The sequence below is a fragment of the Eriocheir sinensis genome, chromosome 25, assembly GCF_024679095.1.
Source record: "Eriocheir sinensis breed Jianghai 21 chromosome 25, ASM2467909v1, whole genome shotgun sequence".
NCBI lineage: Eukaryota > Metazoa > Arthropoda > Malacostraca > Decapoda > Varunidae > Eriocheir > Eriocheir sinensis.
The window spans coordinates 11,694,551-11,710,529 of record NC_066533.1 but is presented as its reverse complement, the minus strand read 5'-3'; the positions used below and the strand labels follow the sequence as shown (position 1 = coordinate 11,710,529).

General features: G+C 45.0%; 1 protein-coding gene across 1 annotated transcript in view; it reads right to left on the bottom strand.

Moving 5' to 3' along the window:
* The window catches only part of LOC127003363 (zwei Ig domain protein zig-8-like), an 81,154-nt gene that overhangs the window by 21,620 nt on the left and 43,555 nt on the right, over positions 1-15,979 (bottom strand). The window contains exon 3 of the mRNA XM_050869897.1: positions 2,943-3,153. Within this exon, the coding sequence (XP_050725854.1) occupies positions 2,943-3,153 (211 nt within the window). The remainder of the gene's footprint in view (positions 1-2,942; positions 3,154-15,979) is intronic.

Sequence of the window (15,979 nt, the reverse complement as noted above, 5' to 3'; positions counted from 1 at the left end):
GCATTCAGGACTGGCCGATGCTCTCTCTTTCCCTTTATTTATATATTTATTTTACTATCTCTATATCTATCCATCAATTTGAGTTACCTATTTGTCTACCTATCTATCTATCTATCTACCTATCCATCTATCTATCCAATTCAGATTAGACTCTTGAATTTGTGGGCTTTAGGAGATACTTTCTGCACGTGTAATCATATTTTTCTTTATATATTTTCTGTATTAGTTGCTGAAATTAAATTCATTAAAACAAATTCTGGTCTTATTGAGTTTGGACGCGGGTATAACAACGGACATGCTGAAAGTTGTTTTATTTTTTATCATTGTTTTGAGTGCTTGGTCTCTGGTAAATTTAAGGAAGGATAATCCAGCTGAACATGGGAAACGAGTTCAAGTAGTAACAAAGTGGTAAAATAAATTGGGAAATTATTTACTGTACAGAAGCAACACGATAAAGAAGAATAAAACAAGAATCTAAGAATATAATGTTACCAATGGATGTTCGTAGCTAATTTGCACTGAAGTAAACCTGATCAGTATCGTTTATTTTTTATTCGAACAAAAAAAGACGTGAGAGTTGGAGAAAATGAAAATGGAGAAAATGGAAAAGAAGAGAAAAAAAGAAGAGAATGAAAGAGGAAAGTTTAGGGATTGAGGGGACTAGGAAAGGAGATAAAAGAGGAAGAATATAGAGAGGGAGAGAATATGTATATGTAATTAAGTGGTAAAATAAGTTAGGGAATTATTTACTGTACTGCATCACCACAGTGGAGAAACAAAACAAGAGACAAAGAAGAAAATCATTACCAATCGACATTCGTGGCTCGTTTGCGCTGAACTAAACCTCATCAAAATCGTTTTTCTTATTCCGGCGAATGACAGAAAACAAAAAAACTCGACGCTCTCCTGAATACCTGGCGCTCTTGAGGCGAGCCAGGTGTCGACATTCAGGTGTGCCTCGCCTCGCCTCACCTGTGCAAACTCAAAGCGAACACATACCTGCTAATTAGATACTTGATTATGTGTCACCTGTGTTAGTGGGTGTGAATGTGTGTGTGTGTGTGTGTGTGTGTGTGTGGCTATTGTCGCCCCACCTGTCCTCTCTCCCGGGCCAAGCAGAGCGGAAGAACCATGTGTGTGTGTGTGTGTGTGTGTGTGTGTGTGTGTGTGTGTGTGTGTGTGCGGCTATTGTCTCCCCGCTTGTCCTCCCTCCCGGGCCAAGCAGAGCGGAAGAACCATGTGTGTGTGTGTGTGTGTGTGTGTGTGTGTGTGTGTGTGTGTGTGTGCGGCTATTGTCTCCTGTCCTCCTTCCCGGGCCAAGCAGGGCGGAAGGACCATTGGCAGCGCGAGCAACAGTAACGACTTTCAGAAACAAGTTTGTCGAGGCGTCGCGTTGTCCAGGGCGGGATAGGCGACTTTTTTCCTCGCTTTCACTTCGTATATCTTTTGTCTTCCCTTTTGTGCACATCTCTATTTTTAAACCTTTTCACTCATTTCACGTTTTTCTATCTGTCAGTCATTCTCTATATATGTTACTCTCTTTGTGTCTGTCTGTGTCTCTGTGTCTCTCTCTCTCTCTCTCGCTCGCTCGCTCTCGCTCTTGCTCTCTTTTCCGAGGTTAATATCACTGGCCACTCTCTTCTAATCTGCAGGGATCCGTGGTGACAGCAAAGACATTTTTATCAATATTAATTAACTACTTTGGCCTCATCCTCTTCCTTTGATCCGTGGGCAGTGCGGAGGAATAGGAGGAGGAGGAGGAGGAGGAGGAGGAGGAGGAGGAGGATTAGGTTGGAGGAGGAGGGAGAGGAGGAGGAGGCAGATAAGAAAGAAGGAAAATGGAGAAAATGGAAAAGAAGAGATAAAAAGAAGAGAATGAAAGATAAAAGTTTAGGGATTGAGGGGATTAGGAAAGGAGATAAAAGAGGAAGAATAGAGAAAGGGAAAGAATATGTATATGTAAGAAGAGGAAGCGGAAGGGAAAGGAATGAGAAGGAGAAAAGAAAAAAAGGAAAGGGAGGAGAGAGAAAGGGGAAATGGAGAGAAAACAAAGAGGGTAGTAGAAAGAGAGGAAAAATGAACGTTAATATAGAGGAGAAGGAGAAAGTATTGGAGAAGGAAGAGGAAAGGAAATATGCTAAAAAAACGCATTAGTAAAAAATCATGAGAGGAAAGGGAATGAAATAAGAGAAGGAGAAGAGAGGAAAGAGGAAAGAGGAAAGTTGAGGAGGCACAAGAGGAGGAGGAAGAGTCGAGGGGAAGGCCGAGGGGACTGAAGGGGCTAGAGAGGGCAGTGATGGGAGGGGAATCATGTCAGTGTCCCGCTCACTGGCCTCCGTCTCTATGAACCTCTGAGTTAGTGTGACTTTTCGGTCCATTACTTGTTTTATGAGTCCCAACTAAGAGAGAGAGAGAGAGAGAGAGAGAGAGAGAGAGAGAGAGAGAGAGAGAGAGAGAGAGAGAGAGAGAGAGAGAGAGAGAGAGAGAGAGAGAGAGAGAGAGAGAGAGAGAGAGAGAGAGAGAGAGAGAGTGTGTGTGTGTGTGAGTGTGGCAAGCTTGTTTGACGCTGCTCTATAGGCCTTGTTGATACTCCTGGAAACACAAGCCTTTATAATCATCACTAACAAGCCCAAACACAAACAGGACAACACAAACATAAGGTATAATAATTTCTAAGACGCCTGGGTCCATATAATCAAACTCCTCGAAGGTTTAGTCCATCTGTTTCAAAAGGGTCTCGTGAAAGTTGTCGGGGCTTACATAGGTGGATTCCTGAGCCTGGAGGTAGTTTTGCAAGGCTTCCGCGCTGTGAACGGGACAATACTCATGACAACCCCACGTAGCTCCTCTCTGGCCTTGAAAAACGTTCGTAACAAGAGCCACAAACGTTAAGTAATACCAGTGTTAACAATCAGACCAACACCAACATTCTGAACACTCACCAAAGACGCTGAGACGCACCACGTAGGACATGACGGGCTTCGTGGACACCTGGCACTCGTAGTTCCCGGAATCCCTGACTTGGGCGTACTTGATCTTGAGTATCCAGTCCTTGGAGCCCGGGGAGTGGATTACCTCAAAGCGCTGGTCAGTCGTGTAGGTGTAGCGGCCCACCGTCATGATCCGCAGGTCCCGCTGACGCATCCACGACACCTGGGAGGGAGGGAGAAGACGGCGGTGAAGAGCTGGGAAGGTGTCGAACTTTAAGACAGAGAGCATAATTGGGTATAACCTAGCCGAGGGAGCTTGAGTAGATTTGATTAAAGGTAAGGGTAGAATGTCATAGTATAGTAACCTTGGACAGTCTGTTAGGGTTAAGGTAGGGTAGGTATTTTCGAGTATTAGATAAAAGACGAAGCTTAAGTAAATGACTTTATATATTAACAGAGCGAGGGTAGAAGCTTTTAAAATCGATATCGTGTAGAAACTTTGGACTGTGTTAGGGTTAAGATAAGGTATAGGTATTTTTAAGTAATAGATACCGGAGAACGTTTGACTAAAAGAGTTTATATATAAAGAGAGCGAGGTAGAAGCTTTTAAAATCGATATCGTGTAGGAACTTTGGACTGTTATGGTTTAGATAGGGTAAGTATTTTTTAGTAATAGATTCCGGAGAACGTTTGACTAAAAGAGTTTATACATTAAGAGAGCGAGGGAAGAAGCTTTGCATATTGAAATAGTGTAGATATTTTGGGCACTGTTTTTAATTCTAGCTGAGTGCGGTGAGGCTGGCTACAGAAGTCGAGGAGGAGTAGCCTTTGAAGCGAAGCGAAGGTGCAACGCTTGTGAATAAGACCCTTGTAAACAGTGTCTTTTTTTCTTAGTCTTGCGTGTCGCCCTCCTCCCCCCCTCCCCCGATCCACCTCCTCCTCTTTGTGTGTGTGTGTGTGTGTGTGTGTGTGTGTGTGTGTGTGTGCGTGTGTGTAGGAGCCTCAGCACGCGAGCTTGACAAACACTACACGACACCGCTGCCACGACAAAGAGGCGGCCGGGGGTGAGGTGGAGGCGCCGGATCAGGTGGAGGGCGGCAAGAAAATCTGGGGCGAAAATGTTTGCTACTCGCTGGGGGGGGGGGGCTGCTTGTGTTACTGTGTGTGTGTGTGTGTGTGTGTGTGTGTGTGTGTGTGTGTGTGTGAGTGTGTGGTGGGAGGGTTATGGTCTTTGTGTTTTTGAACTGTTAAATGCACGCGATGAGGTTTTTACTCCATAACTCCATAACATATTCGCTAAAACATCTCTTATCCCTTCCAAAACACATTAACAACGATTCTTGCACTCTCTTTCTCTCTTACACACACACACACACACACACACACACACACACACACACACACACGCGCGCGCGCGCCCATCACGGAGGCCCTGATCGTTTGACGTGGAATAATAACACAAAACAGGAGCAACAAACGCATTATTACCACCGACTGCAGAGATTAGCGTAATAAAGACCGATGATTTAGTGGCCCGGGCCGCGTTTCTGACTGACCGGAACTTGGCGCGAAATATTATCCCTCGCCTCAGCCCTGACCCGCCCCGACCTTTAGTTTAAACCCCGGAAACAGACAGACACAAGATGGATGACCGCACCTGGACGCCCCACCTGATTATTTTGCACACGCCTGGGACTGCACCTAATTGCCGGCGAGTCTCAGGTGGGTTAGGGCAGGTGAGCGAGGGAGTGAGAAGAGGGAAGGCAGGGGCAGAAGTCATAGTTTTGGGTTGTTAATTCATTGAGTTTCTATAGATCAATTTAGTACATGATTAGGAAATTAGGGTGAAAAACGATATACACAATTTTCTAGAATAACATTAGAAGCATAAAGTTAAGAGGTTGACAAATTTTCTATAGTTCATAATACCTTTTTTCTTTATCTTTTCCTATTTCTGTGTATTTGGGTGAGGGGCTGGTCCTATATCAGAGTGAGGTGCTTGGCGGCCTCCACCTCCCCGAGTCAATTCACACTTTCCCTCCTCCTTACATTCTTAGTTCCTTCCCTTCATTCCGATATACGTTTATAAATCACTGTGCAGCAAAGGTGAATGAGACAGGTAGCAGACTCCTATATGACGCAAATATCACACGCACATCGAAGGAGAACGTTTAAAAGACCTTTATTATGGAATGGGTTACTAATGATGAGAGAGAGAGAGAGAGAGAGAGAGAGAGAGAGAGAGAGAGAGAGAGAGAGAGAGAGAGAGAGAGAGAGAGAGAGAGAGAGAGAGAGAGAGAGAGAGAGAGAGAGAGAGAGAGAGAGAGAGAGAGAGAGAGAGAGCACTGAACCTTACCTTTCAACAATACATACCGAGAAAGCAATGACAAACGGAGTGATTGATCGTAAAAGAAAAGAAATCAAATAAAAGTGAGAGAGAGAGAGAGAGAGAGAGAGAGAGAGAGAGAGAGAGAGAGAGAGAGAGAGAGAGAGAGAGAGAGAGAGAGAGAGAGAGAGAGAGAGAGAGAGAGAGAGAGAGAGAGAGAGAGAGAGAGAGAGAGAGAGAGAGAGAGAGAGCAACAAGAAGACAAGACCTGCAAATAGGAAGGGAAGAGTTTTACCCGGAGATCAAAACCAAAGTGGAGAAGGATGCCGGAAGCCTGAACAGAGGGAAGGAGAGAAAGAGGGAAGCGCGAAGAGAAAATACATCGGGGAGGTGATGAACTAAACAGTGCAAATTGAAGTGAAGGTGAGGAATTTGCGGCGAGGGAACGTAAAGCGAAGGAGGGAAAGGCGGAATGAACGGCGGAATGCTGAAGGAAAAGAGAGAACGTGAATGCGAGGGACAGGAAAAAGTATGAAACAAGAGAGAGAGAGAGAGAGAGAGAGAGAGAGAGAGAGAGAGAGAGAGAGAGAGAGAGAGAGAGAGAGAGAGAGAGAGAGAGAGAGAGAGAGAGAGAGAGAGAGAGAGAGAGAGAGAGAGAGAGCAGAGGGAGCAGAGTATGCGTGGATGTCAAAATTACTTCATTCCTAGATTATTCCACATTTTCCAGGCGTTGAAGAGGAATAAAATGGTTTCCCCTGCACTAATGTTATCGCACTTTCCGCACTCTGAGATGAACGCACTCGTGACGTATCCACCTTCACACACATATATATATAACTGTTTTCACTCGGTTTAGTTTCCTCTTCCCTAATCTAGACTCGGATCTCATTACATCTCCCTCCCTTTATCTCTTTTGATGTAGACTCGGAAAAAAGGGCAGATATATGCGTCTGTGAGATAAGGAGGACTGATTATACTGACGTTGTAATAGTTCATTTTTGCCCCGCATATTCTGTTAGTGTGTTCTGATGTGTTTTGAGATAGTGGAATAGCTAGTGGAGGAGAAGGAGGAGGAAGAGGGAAAGTAAGAGTAGAAGGAAAAGCAGGAGGAGGAGGAGGAGCAGGAGGAGAGGCACAAGGAGTATAAATGCTAGCTGCCTGAGAGATGAATGACCGTAAACGAAAAAATATGGAAAGGAGGTTGAAAAGAAGAAATATACATGGAAATAGGAATATAAATGGTATATAAGAGGCGGGTCTAGAAAGAGGAGGAGAAGGAGGAGGAGAAGGAGGAGGAGGCTGCGGAAAACAAAGAAGAAAACAAGAAATAGAAGACCAAGAACAAGGAGGAGGAGGAAGAGAAGGAGATGAGGGCGGAGCAGGATAAAAGGAAGATTGTTAGGAAGGGGAAGGGGACGGAGAGTTAAGACGTAAGGAGAGGGAAGGGAGAGATGCTTGAGAAGAGAGATGAGGGAAGGGAAGACAACTGGGATGACAAGAGAAATGAGAAAAAAACAGAGGAAAATTACTGCGTGTAGGGGAAGAGGAGCGGGAAGAAGAAAGGTCATTTAAATGCATGAGTTTCTGCTTGCTGGCGTGGCTTGCAAGATCTAAGTGATTGGTGATGAAATATTGTAGGGGAGAGGTGGTGGTGGTGGTGGTGGTGGTGGCGGTGGTAGTGGTGGTGGTGATGGGGATGGTGGTGATTGTTTTTCGTGTGGCGATTGCTATACGGCTGCGACCACCACTACCACCACCACCACCACCACTACTACTACTACTACTACTACTACTACTACTACTACTACTGCTACTACTTCCCTGCTAATCCTTCCCTATACACCTTTTTCTTCCTCTTATTTTCTACCTTTTCTTTCCTCTTCCTCTTTTTCTCCTTGCTATATGACCCGCTCTAGTTGTTGTCGTTGTTGTTGTTGTTGCTGTTGTTGATGATGGCGTTTTTGTTATTGTGGTGGTGGTAGTGGTGGTGGTGATTTTGGAGGTGAATTGACGTGGAAAATAGTGGTGTTGACATGTGTGAAGGGTGATGAAAGGTGGACTGGTGAGGTTGCGTGCGCTGGTAATGAGGAAATGAAGGTGGTGGTGGTGGTGGTGATGATGATGGAGGTGAAAAGGGTGAAGGTAAAATGAGGACAGGTTCGTGAGAAAATAATCGGAACAAACATATTAATGATGGCGATGGTAATGGTGGTGGTGGTGGCGAAAATGATGGTGATAAAGAGGATAATGGTGTTGGTAATGGTGTTGATAGTAGTGATGGTGTTGGTATTTGTGTTGATGATGATGGTGGTCGTGGTGGTGGCAAAAAAGATGGTGATGACAAGGAAGATGGTGTTGGTGATGGTGCTGATGTTGATGATGATGGATGTGGTAGTGGCAAAACGACGGTGATGACAAGGAAGATGGTGCTGATGGTGGTGCTGGTGATGGTTAAACGTGACATGAATGGCTAGAACAATATTTTTTTGAATTGCCACAGGGAGAAAAAAGGTGATTGACGACCGTGAGTGTGATTTTCCGAGAACGACCCTTCCCCCTCACGCGACTTTAATCACTTCTACGAAAAAAAAGGGATGATGAAAGTGCATTTTTCAATCTCACCTGCCGCCGTGTGTTAATTAATTCTAACCTTGATACACGTACAATCTCGTTCTCACACTTTTTTTCCTCTTTTGACTTATTTCCTTCCCACACATGTTTGACCTTTCTGCTTCTAAATTAAGCCGCGAATTAATTACCGATCGGATGTTAATATAGACCGACGTATAATAATAATAACCAAATATTTTCATCATCACGTGGACACTCAGTTTCACACATCATTCTCCTCCTTTTATGCCTCTTATGGCCACACGTGTTTGACCTTTCCTCATGTAAATCTAGCCACATATCAATGACAGATCAAACGCTAAATATACAGTTGCACACTCATATCCACATCCATACACCCACATCACACCCTCCTTCTTTCCCTCCCTTCCCAAAACACACCCAGAGTCACACACACACACTCTCACACCTTCTCTCAAAACACACCCAGAGTCACACCCACACACTCACATCCTCTTTCAAAACACACCCAGAGTCACACACACACACTCTCACACATCCTCTCTCCTTTCCCTCCCTTCCCTGTATACAAAACAACCTAAAAAAATAACAATAATCAAATATATATAAATCATCATGTCTCTCGCCGCACATGTCGGGCTGGAAATCTTGTTATGGAGAATTAATAAGCTGAGGTGTTTTTTTGTTTGTGTTTTCCTCGTCCTTGATTCTTATTTTCGTCGAGGTCGAGAGTCACGTAACCTACCGTGATGATGTTTACCTGATGTGCGTGGCTCGCCCCTTTCCCCTCTCCCTCTAGTCCCTCCACTTCCCTATCTTCCCCTACCCACCTACATCCCATTCTTCCGTCTCTCCCCTCTTCCTCCATATCTCCCTAATCTCCCCCTATCCTTCCCTACCCACCTAGCTCCATCCCATTCCTCCACCTCACACCTATGATTACCTCTCCCTCAGCCACTCACATATTACATTTATTTTTCTCTCTTCCTGATGACTGAGCGAAGTCCAATTTAGTCCTGACGGGCGGAGGAGAAAGGAATGAGAGAGGATTACCTGACATTGAGGAAAGGGAGAAGGGAGAGGGGGAAAGTACTAATAAGGACAGGTAAAAGGAGAGAAAGAGAGAGAGAGAGAGAGAGAGAGAGAGAGAGAGAGAGAGAGAGAGAGAGAGAGAGAGAGAGAGAGAGAGAGAGAGAGAGAGAGAGAGAGAGAGAGAGAGAGAGAGAGAGAGAGAGAGAGAGAGAGAGAGAGAGAGAGAGAGAGAGAGAGAGAGAGAGAGAGAGAGAGAGAGAGAGAGAGAGAGAGAGAGAGAGAGAGAGAGAGAGAGAGAGAGAGAGAGAGACGTGGGGAGGGAAACAGGAAAGGAGGTAATTTGAGATACTGATGAACGGAAAACGAGAGGGTTAAAATACGGGAAATGAAGCAGGAATTAGGAGTGAGGGAGAGGCAGCAGGAAAGGAGGGAGGTATTATAGTGAAGGTATGTATGAAGGTATTTAATTGGGTAAGGATTGAGAGAGAGAGAGAGAGAGAGAGAGAGAGAGAGAGAGAGAGAGAGAGAGAGAGAGAGAGAGAGAGAGAGAGAGAGAGAGAGAGAGAGAGAGAGAGAGAGAGAGAGAGAGAGAGAGAGAGAGAGAGAGAGAGAGAGAGAGAGAGAGAGAGAGAGAGACTAGAGTTGGTAGGTAGATAGGGAGAAGGAAAGGAAAGGAAGGAAGGCAGAGAGCAAGAAAGACAGTGATAATTTGAGTTGCAGTGAGTGAGAAGTGAATAAATTAGTGTGGTAGATAAGTAGAAATGAAAAGAGGAATGAAAGAAAAGAAAAGAATAGAGTAAGGAGGTGAGGGTTTGGGAGAGGGGAGAGGAGGGAAAGAGAGAAGAAATGTGTGAAGGGGATGGAGGTAGGGGAGCCAGGTAGGGAAGGAGAGATGGATACATATGAAGGCAGGGAAGGATGTAGGTCGTGAGGGAGGGAGGTAGATAGGGAGAGAGGGAGAGAGGGAGGCTAGGATAGTTGGTAGTAGCGGAGGGAAGGAGACAGGTAAGGGGGGGTAGGGCAGGCAGGGAGGGAGGGATGATAGGGAGGTAGGAAGGGAGAGAAGGAATAATGGGAGAAGGGAGGGGAGGGAGAGGAAGGGAAACAGGTAGCGGGGTAGGGTGGACAGGTAGGGGAGGGAGAGAGAATAGGAAGGTAGGGAGGGAGAGAAGGAAAAATGGGTGAAGGGAGGGGAGGGAGATGAAGGGAAACAGGTAGCGGGGTAGGATGGACAGGTAGGGCAGGGAAAGGTCGATGCAATTAGAGAGAGCCGGAGCTTGACAATACCTGATGGGGTGCGATTTCTTCTCATCACCCCGATTACTTTTTTGAGGCGGCGCGGCACTGTGAGGAACGAACTGGATTACTGGAGGCTGCGAGGGGCGAGGGAGTCAATAAGGGTGGTGGTGGTGGGGGGGGGGGGGGGGGTATACATATGGCTGGGAATGAGTGGTGCTGTGCCCAAGGTGTGAGAATGGTGGTGAAGGTGTTGATGGTGATGAAGGCTATGGGACGATGTGTTATGTAAGGCGAGGTGAGGATGGTGTTGAAGTTGGTGATGGTGATGGTGGTGATGAGTCTACTGGTGTTGTATGGTTTGTTATGGAAGATGATGGCTGTGGTGCTGATGATTGTTGGTGGTGTTGTTGTTGTTGATTTTGTGGTGGTGGTTGTGGTGGTGGTGGTGATGTATTACAGTTAATCAACCCTATTTTTTTTTTTTGTTACCTCCATAACGAATGTTTCTCCCTATTACCTGGAAAATGAGAGTTGCCTTCCCCCCCTTGCCTCCCTCCTGCCCTACTTTCCTCTTCCTCTCTCTCTCTCTCTCTCTCTCTCTCTCTCTCTCTCTCTCTCTCTCTCTCTCTCTCTCTCTCTCTCTCTCTCTCTCTCTCTCTCTCTCTCTCTCTCTCTCTCTCCATCAGCATTAGTCTTCACCCCATTGAGATTCAGGGAAGCAATGGCGAGACTTAGTGAGAGAATTATTGTCTTTTAATGCCTTCAAAGATTCACTTCCCTCGTTAGTAACTGTAGGGGAAAAAGGGGAGGATGGGGGAAGACGGGGAGGAAAGGGCGGTGAAAAAGTAGGTCATGTAGGAGGTGGAAGTGAAGAGGCATAGAGGAGGATGACGTGGGATGGGAAAGGGCAGAGGTGAGAAGTGAAAAGAGTGCAAGGGAAAGGGAGGGAGAGAAAGTGAGGAGGGAAAAAGACAGAGGATTAAAATTTATACAAGGAGAAATGGAGACAATGGAGATGAACAGAAGAAAGTAGGAGAACAGGATTAGGAGTAAGAGTAATAGGGAGGGAGAGAAAGTGGGGTTGGAAAGGGAAGGATAAAAAAATATAAAGGGAAAAACGAAGATGAAGGAGATTAACGAGATAAACTAGAACAGGAATAAGAGGAAGAGGGGAAGGATTTAAGGAAGAGGAGGGAGAAGAGAGGAAGGGGAGGGAAAGTGATGAAATGAAACAAACAGCATGACATTGAATTACGAAGGTGAGGGGAACTATAAAAGGAAAATGAAAGGGCGGTGAGGGAAGGAGGGAGGTACAAGGAGAGGAGGGGGAGATAGAGAGAGCGATAGAAGCAAAGGGGAGAGATAATGAAACAGGGACATTTTTTTTAGTTAGTCGAATGTAATTAATTATAAGTCCAGCGTTCAAGGAAAAGTTATTATTCATTAGTTATTATTACGTTGGCTCATCAGTGCATCCCGTGGCATAAAAACGGGTCTTAATATCGCTGATGTGAGGGCTGGTGTGGGAAAGAGGCAAATGTAAACGGACAGCACACACACAAACATACACACACACACACACACACACACACACACACACACACACGCGATTGGATAAAGATAGTTACTCCGAGGCATTTCCACAACTCTTATCAGCCTTATGACGTCACTCAGTCTCTATCTTCCCCTCCTGTCCCCCTCCCGTATCCCTTGTCACGCTCACCTTCCCGTTCTTCTCTCCCCTGCAAGGTTCCGCTCAGGTCTTCTTAGCAGTGGTTTGCCTTGCCTTGCCTTGCCTTGCCTTGCCTTGCCTTGCCTTGCCTCTTCAGCCCACAGCCGAGACACAAACAACTGAGTGACTGAGGGAGGAGAGGAGAGCAAGGTCGCCTCATTGTTTTATTGTTTTGTCTTGTTTTCCATAATCCTCTGCTCTCGTTTTACCCTGATTGTTATTCCTAAAATTTCGACGATTTCGCAAACCTTTTCCCACCCGTGATTTCATTTTCAATTTTGCTATGCTCGGGTATTTGCTTCAATCTTTCATCATCATTTCTAGGTTTACGAAGATTACTGAACTCGTATGATACTTATATATATTTTTTTTGTATTTCTCATAACTATTCATTTAACTTCAAAATTAAAAAATGTATCATATCACACGTCGTTTCATTGTTTTATTGTTTTGTCCTGTTTTCCATCATCCTCTGCTCTTGTTTTACCATGATTGTTATTCCTAAAATTTCGTCTATTTCACAAACCTTTTCCCACTTGTAATTTCCTTTTTTGATTTTGGTATGCTCGGGTATTTGCATTTCTAGTTTTACAAAGATTACTGAACTCGTGTGATATATATATACATTTTTCTTCTTCTCATAACTATTCATTTAACTTGAAAGCTCAAAAGTGTATCATATCACACGACGGGGTTTTTATTTGTATATTTTATTTTACTTTACGTTTCAGCAAGATTTTTTGTATATATATTTTCTCGTGTCTCGCCTTCCTCTTTTCATGGACAGCATTTCATTACATTTTACAAGACTTTATTGAATTATTTTGTGGGGAATAGGTGCCTTCCTTTCCCTTTTCAGTAAGACTCCTAACACAGACTTCATTTGAGTATTTCCCGCCACACCATTAATTTTTCTTGCCGCTGTTTTTTCCTCACTTACTTTTGTTGCCGTTTTTACCTATTCTTTCACGTTATGTTTTTTCAGAATTTTCTAGCTCACATTTGCTCCAAGCCTTTCCTTGATTTTTCTAACGTATTCTTTCATCTTCTCATACTTTTCTGTCCATTTTTTTGCTTTTTCATCTCTGGTATTTCACGTTTTGCTGAGATTTTTGTAACGTTTATCTCCGTGTCACGTTTCACTCGTCTTCCCAAGAGTCATTGAGTCTAGTATGTTTTTATTTTACTTCGCTTTACTTACCTGTGGACGCTTTGAGCTATTCTTTTACTCTATATTTTCCATGGCGTTTCCTTTTATAACCTCCATTTTTCATAGCTACATATTTTATTACCCGTCTTCATACATCCTTTGCATCGCTTATCTCTCTACATCGACTGCCATTTATAGTCTTCATTGCTATTCTTATCTCATTCTTTTAAAAATGGCTCGTGTATTATCAGTGGGTGGTTGTTTTTTCTTGCGGGTTTTTCTTATTTTTTCATGTTTTGCCACGACAACTAAATATTTCAACTTCGTCCCTCGCCTGCCTCTCCTCCTGACTTGTATCATTTGTGGGTAGTCGTCTTTGCTTGCGGGTTTTGCTTATTTTTTCATGTTTTTCCACGATTACTAAATATTTCATCTTCTTTCCTCGCCTGCCTCTCCTCAAGCACACATGATGTCACTCGAGTATTCTGTCCTCGCCCCTCTTGACATGATTGTGTTCTCTCCAAGCCTGACTGAGCCGTTCACGTGCTCACATTGTGGAAACATGACGGCCACGCATGACACGTGTGCCGCGCACCGCCGTAATCTTGTTAGGAATAGTCACTGGCTCTTACAGAAGACCTCTCATGCCTGCTCACTCACGCTAAATTGTTGCTTCTCTCACTCTCTCACATGTAATCTTTGCAGGCTGGGGTTGACGATTTTCTTACCCTGGATTTAGTGTTGGTTTGTGCTGCCTTATTTTTAGCGTTGGTAGTTTTTGATCGTTTATTCATCGGTTATTTTTACAGACACTGGACTTCTCCACCTAGAATTGTGCGGCTGTATCAAATACTGTCCTCCTGTGCTGTGAATCCCGTCATTTTCTACGTTGATATTCTTTTCGTCGTTATTGTCGGTTATTGGTGCAGATTTTGGACTTATCTTCCTAAAATCATGCGTCTGTATAATTTTTTTTTTTTTTTACATCTTCGCCTGTGGCGCCGGTAGGCTTGTTTTTTGGAGGGGCCTGATGGTATGGCTCAGCCCCTTGTGGCGCAGGCCAGTGTTTATAGTGGCGCCATTTTGCATTGGCTCATGCTGTCCTCCCGGAGCTCATCTTTAATCCTAGAATCTAGAGTCCGGGTTGATTGGTGGTTTTGTGGACAGCATGTGGGTAGTTTTAAGCCACTCGGCGGCGGCTGAAAAATCCCAGCATGGTGGCACCGGGCGGGGATTGAGCTCGCGGCGTCCTGAATGCGGCGCCGTCACGCTGTTGACTCAGCCACTGTCTGCGGTGTGAATCCTGTATGCTCTGATTATAATGATTGTGTAAGTGGACTTGTTTCTCATTAATGATACCATGTCTAAAATCTCTGACTTCGTTTCTCGTGTCCTCGTGTGGGCGGTGTGGCCTTGGTGCTCGTGTGGGCGGCGCGAGGCACAATTGATGGCTGTGGGTGGGAGCAGGTTTGCTTTGTGGTAATTGCTGCGATGGACGGCCGGCCCCAGAGTCATTGTGTCCCGGGCGGGACACAACAGCCCCAGCTGTTGTGTTGGGTGTTAGTCCGTGTAATCCTTTTTTACGCCTGTTTCGGCCTCAGTTCGCCCGCTTCTTTTCATTGGGTATTGTTGAAGTGGTGAACGGTGTGTGCTCTTTGATTGATTGGGCGATTATTTATGGTTTAGGTGAGATTAGCTCCGGTTTTACGCGAGGGTTGCCTTCCTGAAGAGACTGCGTTAAGCCTGTTTTACGAATTTTATCATCATCCGTGAGAGAATTATGTATGTCTAGGGGTCAGCTAAGCAAGACTCGCACAGTAAAAATGAATGTATACGCAGCTCTCCTTCAAAGCCTCGTTATTTAAGCCAGGTCAGACGAGAAGCGCCTTTCAGACGAGCCAGGTGAGTCACTAACGATGGTAACATTTTAACGCATCGCTTCCCTCAGTGGAAAGTATTTACAGTTCAGAAACAGCATTACATCCCTGCCTGCGTCCCTCTATTTATATCTGAGCGCCTGTTTCTCTGTCTGTATGTTGTCTGTTTCCTATTTTCTGTCTGTTTTTTATCTGAATTTCTGTCTTTTGGCAGTATTTTGTCTTTTTCTGTTTATCTTTTTATCTTCCTAAGTGTGTCTGTTTCTCTATCTGTACGTTGTCTATATCCCTTTTTCTGTCTGTTTTTGTATCTGAATGTCTGTCTTTCGGTTGTATTTTGTCTTTTTTCTGTATCTTTCTACCTAAGTGCGTATGCGTCTCGTGGGGGTGACTCCAACACACACACACACACACACACACACACACACACGCACACGGACACCCACACACCCTTGGAGGCGGCGAGAGGGACACAGCAGGAGCCTCAAGCAGCAATATTCCTGTCGCGGCCTTGTGTCCTGTCAGTCAAGAGGCGCACAATGGACACAGGAGCAGGGGGGGAGGGGGAAGGAGGGGGGGGGGGTGGAATGAGTTGGAGTGATGGAAGAGGTGGTGGTGGTGGTGGTGGTTGGGTCATGCGGGTCGTGGTGGTGGTGGTGGTGATGAAGGTCTTGAGGGTACTACCAATGTCTTCTCCTCCTCCTCCTCCTCCTCCTCCTTGTTCTTTCTCTTTTTCCTCGCCTCTACCTCATTATACTCCTTTTTATCTTTCTCTTCATCGGTGTTCTTTTGTTTCAACCTTCTTATTCTTCCTGCTGTTCCTTCTTCCTCTCCTCCTTATTCGTCTTCCTCCTCCTCCTCTTCCTCCTTTTCCTTTCTCAAACTCCTTTTTCAGCGCCTCTTTCATCTCTCCTTCGTCCTCATCCTCGCCATGTTCCCTTTGCCTTTCTTTCCTTTTTTTTTTCATTCCTCCTCCTCCTCCTCCTCCTCCTCCTCCTCCTCCTCGGTGTATTGACAGGGGCATTGAGGCGACTGTCAATACCATCCTCTGCCACTCTCAGATTCTAAAAAAAAGTCGCCATGTAATATATATTTTTCTTT